The 16,213-nt window shown below is 40.3% G+C and overlaps 1 protein-coding gene across 1 annotated transcript; it reads left to right on the forward strand.

Moving 5' to 3' along the window:
* The first annotated feature begins 1,311 nt into the window (after positions 1-1,311).
* Positions 1,312-15,901, forward strand: etf1a (eukaryotic translation termination factor 1a). Its single transcript, XM_026920063.3, has 11 exons — positions 1,312-1,503; positions 1,955-2,068; positions 6,100-6,275; positions 7,324-7,463; positions 8,877-9,015; positions 9,204-9,394; positions 11,772-11,901; positions 12,020-12,193; positions 13,024-13,088; positions 13,343-13,490; positions 14,364-15,901. Exons 2-11 carry the CDS (start codon positions 1,983-1,985, stop codon positions 14,444-14,446), a joined length of 1,332 nt encoding a protein of 443 aa, XP_026775864.1. The 5' UTR covers positions 1,312-1,503; positions 1,955-1,982; the 3' UTR covers positions 14,447-15,901.
* The last annotated feature ends 312 nt before the right edge of the window (positions 15,902-16,213 follow it).

Below are 16,213 nucleotides of genomic sequence, written 5' to 3' on the forward strand. Positions count from 1 at the left end.
ACTGAAAGTAACATGTCAAGCAATTGAGACTTAAGATTTTTTTAATGGTCCAACAGTGGTTCATCCTGGGATCTTTCAATCACTGTCTCAAGATGGCTTTCATGTTTTTGATGTTGCAAGTAAATGAAACATACTAATGAACAGAAAAAATCTTATTACCTCAAGCTCACTTTGAAGAATGTTTCTGTTTATGCAATCTCATCTTCTCTATGAGGCCACATCACTCTGATTGATGCCGTAAGCAGAGCATAGTAATTTTCTTTAATCATAAGTCATAATTAGACGAACTTCATCCTCTGACAAATATGTCATGGAGAACACGTTAGGTTATATTCTTTGGTATCATCTCGCACAGTGTGACAAGTAATAATCTTTAAAAAACTGGTTTAACCACAGAGAACAGAAACTGATGGTTTAGGGTTTTACTTTTTTTTCTTTCATACTTACTATATGGCCAAAATTATGCAGACACCTGACTATCACACCCATATGTTGTTCCTCAAACTGTTGCCACAAAGATGGAAGCCCCAATTATATAGGATGCCTTTGTATGCTGTAGCTTTAAGATTTCCCTTTGCTGGAACTAAGAGGCACAAACCTGTTCCAGCATGACAATGCCCCTGTGCACAAAGCACTCTCCATATACACATGGTTTGCTAAGTTTGGAGTGGAAGAACTTGAGCGTCCTGCACAGAGCCCAGACCTCAACGCCACTGAACACCTTTCTGATGAATTGTAACACCGACTGAACCCCAGACCTCCTCAACTGACATCAGTGCCTTATCTCACTAATGCTCTTGTGGCTGAATGAACAAATCCCCACAGCCACGCTCCAAACTCTAGTGGAAAGCCTTCCTAGAAGAGTGGAGGTTATTATAACAGCAAAAATAATAATGAACTAAATATTATAATGCCTGTGGATTTGGAATGGGATGTTCAATGATAATATGATAAAAACAAACAAACAAAAAAAGTTAAAAGCTTTATATTTATATAAACAAAATACTTGTATTTTACATGCCTGACAAAGTAGTCGACTACTTTTCACAGTTATCCCGCCACTCTCGGTTTTTCGTACTTCCGCTGTCACTGACACGCTCTTCAACCAATCCCATTTTGCTACCTCACAACGTCCAGCGATGGGATTAATCCAAAATGACTCTCTAAAATATTCGTAGTGCTCTAGATAGGGTATAGAAGACCTTCTTTGTAGTGCGCCTACGTAGGGAGAACAGAAGCATATGGAATTCAGCCATGGTTTCTACGCGCGTAACCAGGAAGTGGAAGAGAGTAGAGAGTAATCCCCTCCTCCTACATGTGAGTCGCCTTTTGCACCACGCGCCGTCGGTGAGGAGAGACGGAACCGGCGGGGAGAGGCGACGTCACGCAGCCAACTAACAACCGAAACACCCGACCGAGCGGAGAAAAGACCGAGAGAGAGCGCGAGAGTGAGTGAGAGTGAGAGAGCGCGCGCGCGAGAGGAGACGGCGGAGACTGATCCAGGTACAGGGGTTGATTAACGATATAATGAATTAGAGTGTTTTAAAAAAAAGCGGAATGGTTTCGTGTTTCTAAGGGCAACGAGATAAAGTCGTGGATTTGGGTGGGAAGAAACGGAGGCCTAGATTTGCCGCGCACTTTCCCACGGAACAACGCTTAACTGGTGGCACATGGTTCATAATTTGCACTTTGTGATTCCTGTACATGAAAGAAAAACGACCAGAAAAGATTTGCGGTCTTTTTAAAGCTCAGTGCCGCTCGCTGCGTCAGGTGAGCCTCACTGAAGTAGCGGTAAAGCTACGCGGCTGAAAAATCAGCAGCTCAGCCGCTGTGCCTCAATTCGTTTTTACACACTACAGGAAAATGTAGGTTTAAAAAAGTTTCCTTGTGGCTAGTGTGACATGAAATACAGTGTAAGGTTTAACACCGCGTCCTTTTTGCTCCTTTTTTCCAGGTGCCGAAGCGATTAGAGAGCAGGGAAGATGGCGGACGATCCGAGCGCAGCCGACAGAAACGTGGAAATCTGGAAAATTAAGAAGCTCATCAAGAGTTTGGAGGCTGCTAGAGGGTATGTGAATGCCTTCAAATAGGACCTGGAGTGTCTAAACAAATCTGTTGGACTTTTCTCAGTGCTAGCAGCTAGTGCTTGCTGTTTAGCTGGACTACTGATTTGCTAACTAGCCCGCTAAATGCTAGCTGATTAGCCGGGGCCTTGGGAGGAGTAGCAGCAGCGTTAACGTTAACGGTACAGGAACCGGCAAATGAGGAGCAAGTCGGGAATTTAATTTACTTCTGTGGCTAATTTCAGCTTGTACATGTGCCATATCAGCGTTGTGGCTAGCCCTGCTACATGTAATTTATTAGAATAGCCGGCGGTCCGCGTGACTGGAAGTTGTACTACACGTCAGTCAGAGTGCGGAAAAAAATGTAGTAGCTGGCTAACAGCTAACTGAACAATGTGGCGAAATGAATTTCCTGAGAATTACCTTACACTGTGTGGTTTCGTTTAGCTGTCGTTAACGCGTGTGGTGGGACATTAATGACTCGTGTTTATTTGGCCATGGTTTGCGCTTTGTTTTGAAATTGTGCTGGCTTTGTAACGCTAACGAACTGGCTGTAGCCGGTATAAGCTAGCAGCAGTCTCCCGGAATGGCCCACGCGCCCACAACGAACTCAACCTAAGCGCGAGCCCTCATCTACCCAAGCCGCCCTAGTCACGTGGTTTTTAATGTAACTGTTATTTGTTCAGTGCCTAGCGTTAGTGTATCGTTTCTGTACTGTGCTGTGTGTGTTTGTGTGAAATGTGTTCATGTGTGGTGGTGGGATAATAGTGGCACCCAGCACTGAGTGTTTAAATAAGGCATGTGGAAAAGCAGCATGCTTCACTGCCTTTTACTCTCCTTTTGTCATGTAGTTATGGGCTAAGGACACACACTTAAGTCCTTCATTCAAGGACAGGCTGTGTGTGGGTGGGTGGGTTTGCCCTTTCGCCGTATGTAACATGGGATAGTGGGTTTAGTTTTGAAGTCCTGCCCAGAAAACAACCAGTCTATCCTGTAGCAAAAGTACTGGACAGGAAAGACCCTGCGCTTGTTCCTAACTCGCCATGTACGTGTCGGCCCAGATCTGATTACTTTTCCCTCCTAAAGATAACGGACCCACGTTCGGTCACTTAGTGAAATGATTTTCAGAGTTGCATGTGTGTGAATAATGTGGGCTTTGATGCTTGTGTACTTTCCCAAATCAACACACACAAGTCACAGTTTACATGTTTTTCTGCTACTCAGGACTATCAGCAGTGTTTACACCATCAGTACTACTGTGCAGTCGCATTTTCTTTTTGTAGGGTTTAGGTTTCAGTATTGCTTATTGTACAGCCTTTTATTTGCATTTATGCATATTTTTGTCTAACATTTGCATTGTTTCTTATCAGCTTCATATTCAGTGTAGTGCTGTGATTCTGGTGGAACTATTTTTTTTTTTTGTTCCTAACATTACACCTGTCTGTGATGAGAGGAATGACAGTAAAGTCTACTTGTCATTTATAGCAAAATCTGAGCCACTGCCTAAAAATGTCAGTGCTATTATAGACAAAGATTCAGATTTACACAAGTAGTTCTTTTACGTAAAGGAAATCTCCACCCTAAAACACATTAAATGTGTTTATATTGTAATATGTGTAATGTGTTTGGAGATTCTGGTGCTAATTTGTTGGTTGGTGCTGTATTTTATTATTCCTATGTGAAATTAGTAGTTATATGCCACACTGACGTCACAGGGGGACACTGTTAGTGCAGATACTGTGGCAATCAATAAGAGAAAAGGCTCAGGCATAAGGGATAACTGTCAGGGCTTGCTGTTAGTTCAGAGTTTCAGAAAGCATTGCAGCTATACAATACAACTGCACTGAATTACAGCAGGGGCTCAGCTAGTCCGAGATCTACCAGATGACAAGTATGGTGGCCTTAAGGTAGGGATCAACATGAAAACTGAAGCTGCTTGAGCAGAGTTTACAGATACGGAGGTGAGAGATGGACACGCTACAATTACCTTTATGGCATTTGGCAGATGCCCTTATCCAGAACGATTTAGATTTATCTCAACTGAGCAGTTGAGGATTAAGGATCGTGCCCAACGGCCCAGCAGTGGCAGCTTGGTGGTGCTGGGATTTGAACTCATGACCACCTGATCAGACGTATCCACTGAACTACTACTGTTTAAAAGACTAAAGCACTGCTGCATCGCTCTCTAGGTAGAGATGGAGTAAGGGATGAATCCCAGTCGATTGGAAAACTGTTAACCAAATTGAATGTCGATGAACAACGTTTAAAAGTTTAGCTTAAATTTTTAAAATTTTCATTAATTTAAAAAGATTAGTATGTTTAATAAGTTGATCGTGATAGATTTTTTCTTTAAACCAAATAAATACTGTGCAAAGCCCAAAGAAAGCTTCCTTTATCATTTGCATCTGCCAGTTTCAGGGCATATATAAAACATCATTCATATACTCCATATTCTTGGGGTATGTGGTCAAGAAAATAGATTGTGTTCCAGCTAGGTTTGTCAAAAAAAAGCAAGAAATAAGGATCTTGTCTGTATCTCCGTCACTGTCCAAGCTATTCTAATTGTTTCTTGGTTTTAGTAGCTTGTTTTTTCATATTAAGAAAAGTTTGAAATGTAAAGACACTCTGAAAAGGTATTTCATGTTTTCCTGGGAAAATCTAAGACAGAATCTCTAAATGTCTTATTTTGACACTGACTCAGTTGCATGTCATATTTTTCCCTTTTATGGTACAGTTTATGGAAAAATATTAAGAAAGATGAAAATAGAAAATGTGGCCATTTTAATAATTAACCTTCCCCGTGAGGAAAGAGCAAGGACGTGCATTACGAGAGCATGTGGTATTAGCCAACACACACGCGGTGTAAAATGTCTTCATTTTGTTCTGCTCTGGTTAGTAGCACTCTGAAGGCAAATAAGCAACAGGTGAGGAGGTGAGCTTACACACTTCACCGCAAACAGTGCAGGCATTTTGAAAATGACAGTCTGAAAGCTCATGTGGCACTGCCGCCTGTGCCGTCAGTTTTAAGCTGTACTGTTGTTTTTAAATCTGTATGACTTTCTTCCGTTTGGTGTAGCCTGTTTTTTTTTTTCCTTCCTATCAGAGATTTTATCAGATCTCGCGCAGTTTAGCTGTATTGTCCACAGCTTGTAGTCATCTCGCTTCCCTGAAATAGCTACGTTATCAGGCTCGTTCAGACACATGTTCAGTTTGGTGTTGCTTGTGTTTATCTGCCACCTGATCACTAAGCGTTGTGACATGCCTCAGTGTGCCTCACCTGTGAGATGCTACATCTCAAAGCATTAGTTTCTTGCTAAAACATTTAACCGAATCACTGCGATTAGTAATAATGTTTGTGTGTTTAGGTTTCTAGCAAAGAGGTGGTCTTTGCTTGTTATGGCTACACTGGCTAGAACCTGTACTGAACCATTCAAGGTTGGTTTCCATGTTCACTGAAGGAAAAAAAAAAAAATCCATTATGGCTAGCTCTTGTGTTCACTTTCATTCCCAGTCATTACTTTAAGCCAGGTGGGTACCAAGTTACAAGACTGCTCTACTCCCAAGTCGGAGTGTGTGATATGGAAAGATTATATTGCGATACACAAAGATACTTTCACAATACAGGGTACATTATTTTTGTTAGAAATGTGCCATCCAAACAATAGAGCCGAATTATAAAAAATCTTCAGTTATGCTTTATTCCGCTTACTGTAAAGATGGTTTTGGTTAATGTTTGCTCTCATCACAGATTTTATACGCATGAAAAAATATTTCTTCAAGACCTTGTCCTGTACTGTATTGTGTGCAAAACACAATACAGTAACATGTCACACAGGACTACATGAAGTGCAAATACAGTGTGAGACAAGGGCAAAATATTAAAAAAAAAACACAAGGACAATGAATACTCACTGGGCATGCTAACATGACAGGACAACAGAACAATATTTGATGGATTATATGGCATTACAGGCTTAGGGTGTGTGTATTGAGTGTGTTGACTAAGTCTCTCTCTCTTTCTCTGTCTGTCTCTCAGTAATGGGACCAGTATGATTTCGCTGATCATCCCTCCTAAAGATCAGATCTCCAGAGTGGCCAAGATGCTGGCTGACGAGTTTGGCACGGCTTCCAACATCAAGAGCAGAGTCAACAGACTGTCTGTACTGGGAGCCATCACCTCTGTACAGCAGAGACTCAAACTCTACAACAAAGGTGTGTGTGTGTTTGTGTGTGTGTGTGTGTGTGTGTGTGTGTGTTTATTTTACTTTATGACCACCTTCACTTCCTGTTTGAATACCGAAGAAGCTTGCCATTGTACTTGGTGGTGTAGAGCTACATCCAGGTTTCTGTAAAGCTGCTTTGTCTGTCTGTTGTTAAAAGCACTGTAGATATACAACTGGAAATGGAATTTGAAAATATACATTATACATAAAGATTTGGAATATTCTCTTTTGTGCATGCATGACTCCTACTGTGTGTGTGTGTGTATGAGTGTATGTGTGTGTGTGTGTATATATATATATATGTGTATATATATGTATATATATATATATATATATATATATACACACACACACACACAAAATGTATGTATACAAACACATACACACACGTGTATATATACATACATAAAAAAATTATCCTTGTGTATGTGTTATATACATATAAAATATATATGCGCACACACAGACACACAAGTATAATTTTTTTTCATCATTATGTGCACAAACCAGTTTATCCTAGCTTAGTCTAGTTACTTATATAAGAGGTGGTAACATCTATAGTTTAGTCGTATGTGTTTTTGTTCTTTTGTTCTTACGGGGCTACAGGAGACGTCTGAAAACTGAGTTGCTGCTTTGTCAGATAAAGCAATTGTCAGACCAGACAAGAATAAATTAAAAATTTGCCTGGCATGAAAACCAATTCACTGAAGTGGAAAGGATGCAGGATGTGAAAGATGCTTTTGCATCAGGTAGCGTCTTGGACCTGTGAATTCATGAGCCTCAGACGTGTGAGCCATTAGAAAACAAAAAGGTGGGATGATGAGCTCTTTGGAGGGTAAAAAATGGTAGCGCTGCTTATTATTCAGCAGTGGTCACACCAAAGATTTGACTAGATGGTTTTTCTTGCTGTTGCTTGGCACACATCCAGGGGAAAAAATAGCCATCTGGCCCACAGATGTACATTTCTATCTGTTGGGTTTTCTTGTTAGCAATATTGGCATATGTGATTTTGAAGCCTTTTTTTTTATATTTTGTAGTGCCCCCAAATGGTCTGGTAGTTTACTGTGGCACCATTGTGACTGAAGAAGGCAAAGAGAAGAAAGTCAACATTGACTTTGAGCCTTTCAAACCCATCAATACCTCGCTCTATCTCTGTGACAACAAATTTCACACTGAGGTAAGTAATGCACTAGTCGAGTTTCTGCGTAATGCCACAGCATTCATGTGTGAGAGAGGGTGAGATAATCAGTGTGTGTAACAGTATGCGCTTTTGGGCATGGGTTTTTGAATAGTGCTCTTTCAGCAAAACTCAAGCAGTTTGAGTCCAAAATTGTTTGCACATGTAAATCACATGAATATGATAAGCAAATGATGGGAGGATCAGCAGTACAGTGCTTCTGAAACCCTACCAGCTACTTGTTTCGTGTGACCCATCATTGCACGTGATAGAAAATAATCCGGTGTTAACTTTACACCAAATTATAGATCAGCTCATAAAGTAAATGTCATCGTCTTAGTGACTAATTACAGAATAATTAGAATAATACTGTTTAGGAAAGCAGAGGCAAATTGAACCCTAAGAGTGCAAACAATCACAACATGAGAAGTAATTTGTTTACTTTGAATTTGCTGGTATCTAATGTCAACAGTGACGCACAAGATGGCTTTGATTTGTCCTGCTTTAGTGTTCAAACAGACTACTGACGACATCTAGTACTGACCAGCCATACATCTTTTTCCTCTCACATTAAGAAAAAGCTAAATTAAAGTTTTCCCTGCTGCTGTACTATTATCTCACTGCTCCCCATGCTGTTATCTACATTATCTGTTTAGAAACACTTGTAACTTCACACAGCTAGTCCATGTTAGAAACTAACTGAGTAGATCATTTAATTCAGTTTATTTTAATGCAGATTTTTCCACTTAAAAAAAATACAAGGTTTAAATTCAGGCTTTCTAGGGGGAAGAAAATCACTGTTTGTATTTTCATAACGTTTGTATATATGAAAAAAGACAGCCACATTCGAAATGTGCTTTTTTTCCCCCCCTGAAATGACACGCCTGAAATGGTCTGGGGGAAAAAAAAAAGAAGAAAATTAAATTTGAATTGTGCTTTAAAAACCCCCTGGCCATGAAACCAGAGTCATACCATTTTCTTCCATTGTAAATGGGACAGTAAATGGGAATTACTTGCAGGTAGGATCTAAGTAAGAAACGTCAGACAGCATGCCATACGACTGGTTTGAGAAATCACTGGAGCCAGGCATTTGGATTTGTTCCTTTACCACGTTTTACAAGTGGAATATAGAATTAAGAAAATCTCAATTAAAAATGTCTTGTGCACATACCCAAAGTGAATGGTCACCTTGCTAGTGTGAACGTATGGTGAGTCGTTTAATTTCACAGCCCTAGAACACCTGTATGTGTGAGACTGTTTGGCTTGTATTGAAGCACACCATGTGCAGGTTTATTTCAGTGCCCTTATCTCTGCCTGTTTTTTCTGAGTGTTTTGGCACTATACACCTTTTGTTTGAGTTTGACACACGGTCATTTCACGGTTATTTCTCTTTGTCTCTCCTTCCTTTTACAGGCTCTGACAGCATTGTTGTCCGACGACAGCAAGTTTGGCTTTATCGTGATCGATGGTAGCGGCGCACTATTCGGGACCTTACAGGGCAACACTAGAGAGGTGCTGCACAAATTCACAGTGGACCTACCCAAAAAACACGGTACACAACACACTCGTGCACACATACCTATCCAGTAGCTGTGAATGGTAATTAGCTTGAAAGCAGTGTCCTCTTACTACAGTGGCACTTCCATCTGCCCTGTGTTGGAACTTGAATACCTGATCAGTAAAACCTTGTGGTGCAGAAGGATAAAGCTGATTTTATTTCTCTCCCTCTCTGTCTCTCAGGTCGTGGAGGACAGTCTGCGCTGCGTTTTGCACGATTGAGAATGGAGAAGAGACATAACTACGTGCGTAAGGTGGCCGAGACGGCGGTGCAGCTTTTCGTGTCCAATGATAAAGTCAACGTAGCTGGCTTGGTGTTGGCTGGTTCAGCAGACTTCAAGACCGAACTCAGCCAGTCTGACATGTTTGACCCGGTACGAGTGAAAACAGTTTTCAATTAAGCCCAGAGTTTGATTCAGTTCTTACTATTGGGGACTGCACAAAATACTGGAACTTCTGGCACCGTAAACTGATTTTTTTATTAAATTAAAGTTCAAGACTGATACCAACAGAACCCAGTGGTACTTAGGGGATAGACTAACCCAAACAGTGTGTTTGAGACACAAAGGAACTGAAATATTTTCATTTTCCATCTTCTATAAGGAGCCAAATTCAGAGCTTCAGTGTGTACTGATAACATCCTTACAATGTTACCATTCGTCTCATTGTAGTAGTAAAAATATATATTTCTCCCTTTTGTTTGTATTTGAAACATTTTCAAGCCTTATTAATCCAAACACCACTTTTCCCATGTTGAACTTAATCAACACGATTGCTTTTATTGCAGTGACTGACTTATCTCTTAAGTTGGTTGAAAATTAATTAGATGATCTAAAAGCAGAAGTACCATTGTTTCCTGTTTGGGCTTATTCTTGTTTTTAAACGTGTTGTGGAAAAGCACAAGTTGAAGCAAATATTTCATCCATGAATTTCTTAGCAAATATTTCAGCTTAATAACCTGGCCTAAGTTCCAGTTCTCAGTGTTTTTCTGTTCAAAACTCCACAGTATTCACACTAATTCCACCTCTTTCACCCTCTCCGAATTGGCAGTATTTCTTCTTGGCTTGTATTACTGGCTTGTGTATATACTGTGCCATTGTAACAAATCTAGGCCAGTAACAATCATGACATTCTCAGTATTTTGTCTTCAGTCTGGGTTAGTTTAAAGTAAAAAGGTTTCCTAGCTCTATATTACACTCTCAGATTTCACTTATCCAGAACCCTATACGGAGGTTGCAGCTTGGATTTAATTAGTCTGCTGGGCTATACGTGATCAGACAGTAGGAAGAGACATTCCCTTTTCATTCTAATATCACTCCTCCCAGACACGTGGCCTGTAGTTCTTTGCTCAGTATCAGATCAATAAATCATTTGTGCCGTATGATGTAGCGTCGTCCACGCTGACCTTCTTAAACATCGTCTCAGTACTATTTATCTTGATGGACTCTCAGCTGTCCTGTAGTTGTCCTTTAACGCCTCCTAGTTTTTCACCTCTCTGACAGTTCATAAAAAGGCCTACTGATCAGCTCAGCACATGCAGCGATGTTCCTAAACCAGTCTCTTCCTCTCCTCACTTAGCTCTGACAAGTCTAAGTGTAGCTCCAAAACCTAAACAGTATTTTTTTCCCCTGGTTTTGATGCGTATCATTTGGGCTGGTGAAGGTAGCTAAGTGTTCTGAGATATCATGTCTGCCCCAGCTTCACTTCTCTCATCTAAACATGTGACTCATAGAGCTTTATGCTTTACTTACAAAGCTGAAATGACACTGTGGATTTGGATTTACAGTAAATGCAGTTAGCACAATATTAACATGGAGCTAATTTTTGCATTTTAGGGATAATTTCTCTGCTACTGATTAGTGGGCGGGGGCGTGAGTGCTCCACATGCCCAGAGATAACCGCCCAGAGATAACTGCAGTATAACAGCTGTCCCTGTTCCCATGCAGCTTTAATCTCTACATTCTGTACTGAACCCTACACATACCCAAATGCTGGAGCTCCTGCACCATCTGTTCTGCTCTTCTAGTTGCTATTAATCGCTTTCTTTTTAGTTCTGTTTATAGCTTTTTTTTTAGCTGTTGGCTACAAAAATAAAGAGCAAGAGCTTCTTATTTCACTCACAATTTTCTAGCATTGTTCAATGTCGTATTAATGAGAAATTCACCATGAAAGTAGTGGAGACATCACATGTTAGACTCAAAGTTCCAAAATGCAATGAACGCATATGCTGCAGTTGCACTGAGTTACGGCAGCTTGGCTAGCTGGTGATCTGCGAATTGACAAATACAATGGTGATGGCCAGGGTATTAGTAGGAAAGTCGAAGCGTTGGAACCTGATCTGTTTGAGCAGACTACACTGACGAGAAGGTGAGCGACCTGACAGACATTAAAATGAGAGCTGTTCCCTTTAGGTGGAGAGAAAGGGCTCTGAGCAGGTAGTCAGATGGCATTGTGCTGGAGAAATCACTAACCAAAGTGAAAATGTTATAGAAAGAAGTTCAGATCGGAAATATCAAACCAGATTTTCCTTACAAAATAAATCTTGGACACCATTAAATAAAAAGCACGTATAAATGATGAATATTGATATGCAGTATGCATTCCTTTAACAAGAATGATGCATAGGTGTTGTCAGTGCTAAAAGTGGCCTGGAAGCTGCTCTTGGTTTCAACCTTAAGAGTGTATGCAAAGGTTAGGCTTTGTAGTGACGCGAGTAACGTGACTGATTTGTGTGCCTTTGTTTGATTGCAGAGGTTACAGGCAAAGGTGCTGAAGCTGGTGGACATTTCTTACGGAGGAGAGAATGGTTTTAACCAGGCCATTGAGCTATCGGCCGAGGTCCTCTCCAACGTCAAATTCATCCAGGAGAAGAAACTAATAGGTACATACTGTGAAGAATCAAAAACCTGAGTGGGCGAGTGCAATTTCTGTATTAATATAATCAATTAATTTTGTCAAGTGCTCGTAGCCCCTCTTTGAGTGCTCCCTCTGTCCCTCAGGTCGCTATTTTGATGAGATCAGCCAGGACACGGGGAAGTACTGTTTCGGTGTGGAGGACACGCTGAAGGCCCTGGAGATGGGAGCAGTGGAGATCCTCATTGTTTACGAGAACCTGGACACCATGAGATACATCCTACGAGTACACGGGGCTGAGGGCAACGGAGCAGAAAACGGTACACACACTAAACACACCCCTACACCATGACCATCCTGTGGGTACAACAAATAGAGAACAGCACACAAACACTGGTGTCCACACACACAATTAGACACTTTCGTTACTCCACAGGCCTGTACTCATTAGATACATATGCTATACGAGTATACACAAGCTTGGCTACACACTCAGATGTGATACATGTTTACAGTGAGTAGAAAGAAGTCAAGGGCAGTGGATCAACCTCTTTTAGAGCAGTATCAGCCAGCTGTCAGGTGTGTGTAGTGTTTTGCTTGTGTTCTTGACCCTGAACCTATTGGAGTTTTAGCCTTGGACAGGATAACTTGTATACTTACTATATTTTTAAGCTGGTAAATTCTTTGCTCAAACTTGTATAAGCTGATAAGCTGAGCTAGCTAAATGGAAGGGTGTGTGTGTGTTTAGAGTGGTTCACCCCTCTTTGATGGCTGATCTTGCTTATAGGTATTTGGGTCAAATCTGGGTCATTATTTGGGTCAAATTTGTTGGCAAAATTCACATTTGTATATTTCAAAACAAAGACTTTCTTCTACAAAAATGATTCCATGAGTAGTATTATATGTCTGAGATCTGATGAAATTGGTTAAAAGCTGTTGAGCTCATCATGGTCCAGTATGCAAATTATTATTCTAGTTTTTATGTACAGTATAGCGAGGGGGTTCATGATTTTTAAAATTTTGTTGAAGTGGACGAAAGCCACCATTATCCTTACGTTTATTAACTTTTTTGACAGATCAGATTGTCACACTTAAAATATGTAAAACTATAAAACCCAGATTGGATAATTTTACTCTTGATTTGTTTCAGATGAGAAGACCATTTATTTGACACCTGAGCAAGAGAAGGACAAGTCCCACTTCACAGACAAGGAGGTGTGTGTGTGCGCGTGTCTGTGTCTGTGTCTCCATGTTGTGCATTTATTCATGAGTCAAATAGATCTGTGTAAAAGGTCATATTTTGTTTTGAGACTTGCACTTGTTTACACAAATACCTAGCAAATAAAAGTGTGTCCTTTAAAAGAGGAAAAGCAAACAGAGCCCTTTAAAGCATATATTTTGAATTACTTTTTTTATAGTGAATATAATATTGTTTTTTGTGTGTCTTCATTAATTTGTGCACTCGCCAGACGGGGCAGGAGCACGAGCTGATTGAGTGTATGCCGCTGCTGGAGTGGTTTGCTAATAACTACAAGAAGTTTGGAGCCACGCTGGAGATCGTCACAGACAAAAGTCAAGAGGGTTCGCAGTTCGTGAAGGGATTTGGAGGAATTGGAGGTGGGTACACAGGCCTGTGCATTTAGGCTGTTCTTACATTGTTAATTGTATTTATAGTTCTTCATTTGGCATGTGTTGCATAAGTGTCTAGTTGAAAGTTAAGGCTTCTTGCTGAAGGTCCTTTGACAGTGCTGGGTTATGAAGTTTGCAGATTTATGGTTAGAAACATAGCCGTATCTGATGAATAGAGATTTGCAAAGATATTTGACTACCCCGTGAACCATTGGAGGCACCGGTATTTGAATGGTGCAGTCACTGTTCAGGTATTCGTTATGCCCTGCATCTTTGCAGTAGCAGTTATAACTTTTCACAAATGTTACTCAGCGCCAGAGTGCTTCCAGATACAGCATTAAATACGCTCCACCCCCAGATGAATGTAACCAAATATCAGTTTGGATATTCAAATATTTAAATGAGGCAGAAGGCACGTCTCTACTTTTTTGTCGTTGTTTAGACTTTTCAGCTGGATTACTTCAGGTTTAAAATAAGGACATGCTGATGTTTAGCATTCAATATACGGATAGTTATTTTGGTTGAATCACTGCTGTTGACATAATGGCTTGTTAAGAATTAAATAATTTGATCAGTAATGAGCGTTTTAGTTTTGTTTCTGAGATTTGTAAGCTAGCGTTGACTGCGGATAAAGTGCTTCTTACGGAATTGTTCTGATGAACGATCAGACTTTAATAATGGTTAAAAATAACCTGGGGATCAGTGGTGATTGCTTTCTTGTGCGTTCCACAAAAACCAAAGCATAAAAGCTACCCCAAACTGAATGCATTTAGAGCTCTTATTAATCCTGAATAATTGAAAAGAATGACCACTAAATGCAAGTTTTCTCTCACTCACTGAGTGTTTGTGTGTTTCTCTCAGGTATCTTGCGGTACAGGGTGGATTTCCAGGGGATGGAATACCAGGGAGAAGACGACGAGTTTTTCGATTTGGATGACTACTAGGTAGTCTGAGACTGAAACGAAAAGCAAAATGAAAAAGAATGATATGGAGAAAAAAAAATCCAGAAAGGAGTATCTTTCTTTTACAGCAAGCGAGTGTGTGGACCCTAATTAACCACAAACACACACAAAACACACACACATACAGGCAGTTTCAGAAGCTGAGGAGGAATTAACTGTCTGTCAATCAAATGAAGGACAGCGCCCTTCACGAATAACAAATCTGCTCCTGCCTTAGAGCGCTCTGATTGGATAAGACTTTGCCTCATTTTGTTTATTCTTTCCCTTTTGAATTCAAGAAGTGACAGCACGTGCCCATGATGTAACTCAGCCCAACAAAGAACCATCTCTGGACTCACTCCTCTTATAAAGAAATATATATTTTTCTTTATATCCCTCTCCCTCCCTCATATTTTTTTTCCCCATCAACCTATCCTTACCTCTCTGGGTCCTTTTTGCATTTCCCTATTTTTTTTTTTTGTTTTGTTTTTTTTTTTACTGGCAATTGCTGCTGCTGTGTTTTATGATGACAGTGTGGGATTTTTTTTTTTTTTTTTTTTTTTTTTTAACCTGGGTTTCTGTAGCGAAGGGGGAGGGGGGACAAAAAAGTATTAAATTTGAATTGCTAAAATCCAATATCCATACATGTGACCTGATTTGTTATTGTTTTTTTTTTTGTTTGTTTGTTTTTTTTTTTTCCCCCTGGAGAGAGAAGGATGATGGCATTGGTTATCAACATAAAATACTTTGTCAATCTTTGTAAGGCTTTTACAGTGCTTTCCTTTCTTTTTTTCTTAGTCAAGATGGAGAAATTGTTTGCTTTGCGAGTCCTTTGTACTCAAGTCATGCTGAAAGGCAGATTTGCTCTGAAATCACTCGTCATGAGCCTGAAAATGGGTGTCAAAGACTTTAATGAACGAAGGATCAGCGTTCGTTTTTGTTTCACATCAGATTGTATATTACCCTGGAGTTGTATTTAGCCAAAGCTGATATTGCCAATGACCAATATTACATACGGGACTTTTCTTGTCCAAACTTGATGAAATAAACAGAATCCCTCTGAAGCAGTTAGTGGCATTCAGTAGGGTTTCCAATAAAACAAATACATGTGAATGATCATAAGCAAGCTGAACTTGCAGCAGTTTTTTTGACCTGTGCTGCCTCCTTTGGCAAGGTCTGCCCATCAAAAAACTACTGTACAGTTGAAATTGCGTGAGATGCACATATCCCAAACTCTCCACCTGTAATCATGGTGTCATTCATGATAGATTGGCGTCTGTTAAAGTGTTATGATTGTGCACCATTTCAGTTACACTAAGCCAGGGTCATTTTTCTAAGAAGCTATTGTGCTGAGGACTGGATTTCTTTTCCACGCGTCATTTGCGTGTTCTTTAGCAACTGATGTCTGTCCTGAAGCTGCTCATGAATGAAAAATGAAGCGCACTACGTTTCCATCTAGCTTGTTTGTCTTTATTTGAAATCGACCCTTCAGAGTGGAAAGGATTTACAATCTGCTGTCAGTTAGAGCTGGGAGATTGTCATGATAGCAGGCATGATGAAGAGCTGTGCTTTCCTATAACAATTTATGATCATGTACACATTCCAATCTGTTGTTACCATAACATCTGATATTTTTTTGAGCAAGTGACAAGGATTCCTACTAGCCGTTCCCGACTGGTTAGTCACGCAGGCTGCATGTGTCTGCTTCTTATAGAGGAATGGACTAAACGGGTGTTTATTGTTGATTAGGCCATCTCCAGATAATGCAGT

Source organism: Pangasianodon hypophthalmus, chromosome 9, assembly GCF_027358585.1.
Source record: "Pangasianodon hypophthalmus isolate fPanHyp1 chromosome 9, fPanHyp1.pri, whole genome shotgun sequence".
In the NCBI taxonomy this organism is placed as follows: Eukaryota; Metazoa; Chordata; class Actinopteri; order Siluriformes; family Pangasiidae; genus Pangasianodon; species Pangasianodon hypophthalmus.

Coding starts and splice junctions, on each gene's coding strand:
- etf1a (XM_026920063.3), top strand. CDS start 1,983: ATGGCGGACGATCCGAGCGCAGCCGACAGAAACGTGGAAATCTGGAAA. Junction 6,276..7,323: donor ACTCAAACTCTACAACAAAG/GTGTGTGTGTGT, acceptor TATATTTTGTAG/TGCCCCCAAATGGTCTGGTA. Junction 12,194..13,023: donor GGGCAACGGAGCAGAAAACG/GTACACACACTA, acceptor GATTTGTTTCAG/ATGAGAAGACCATTTATTTG.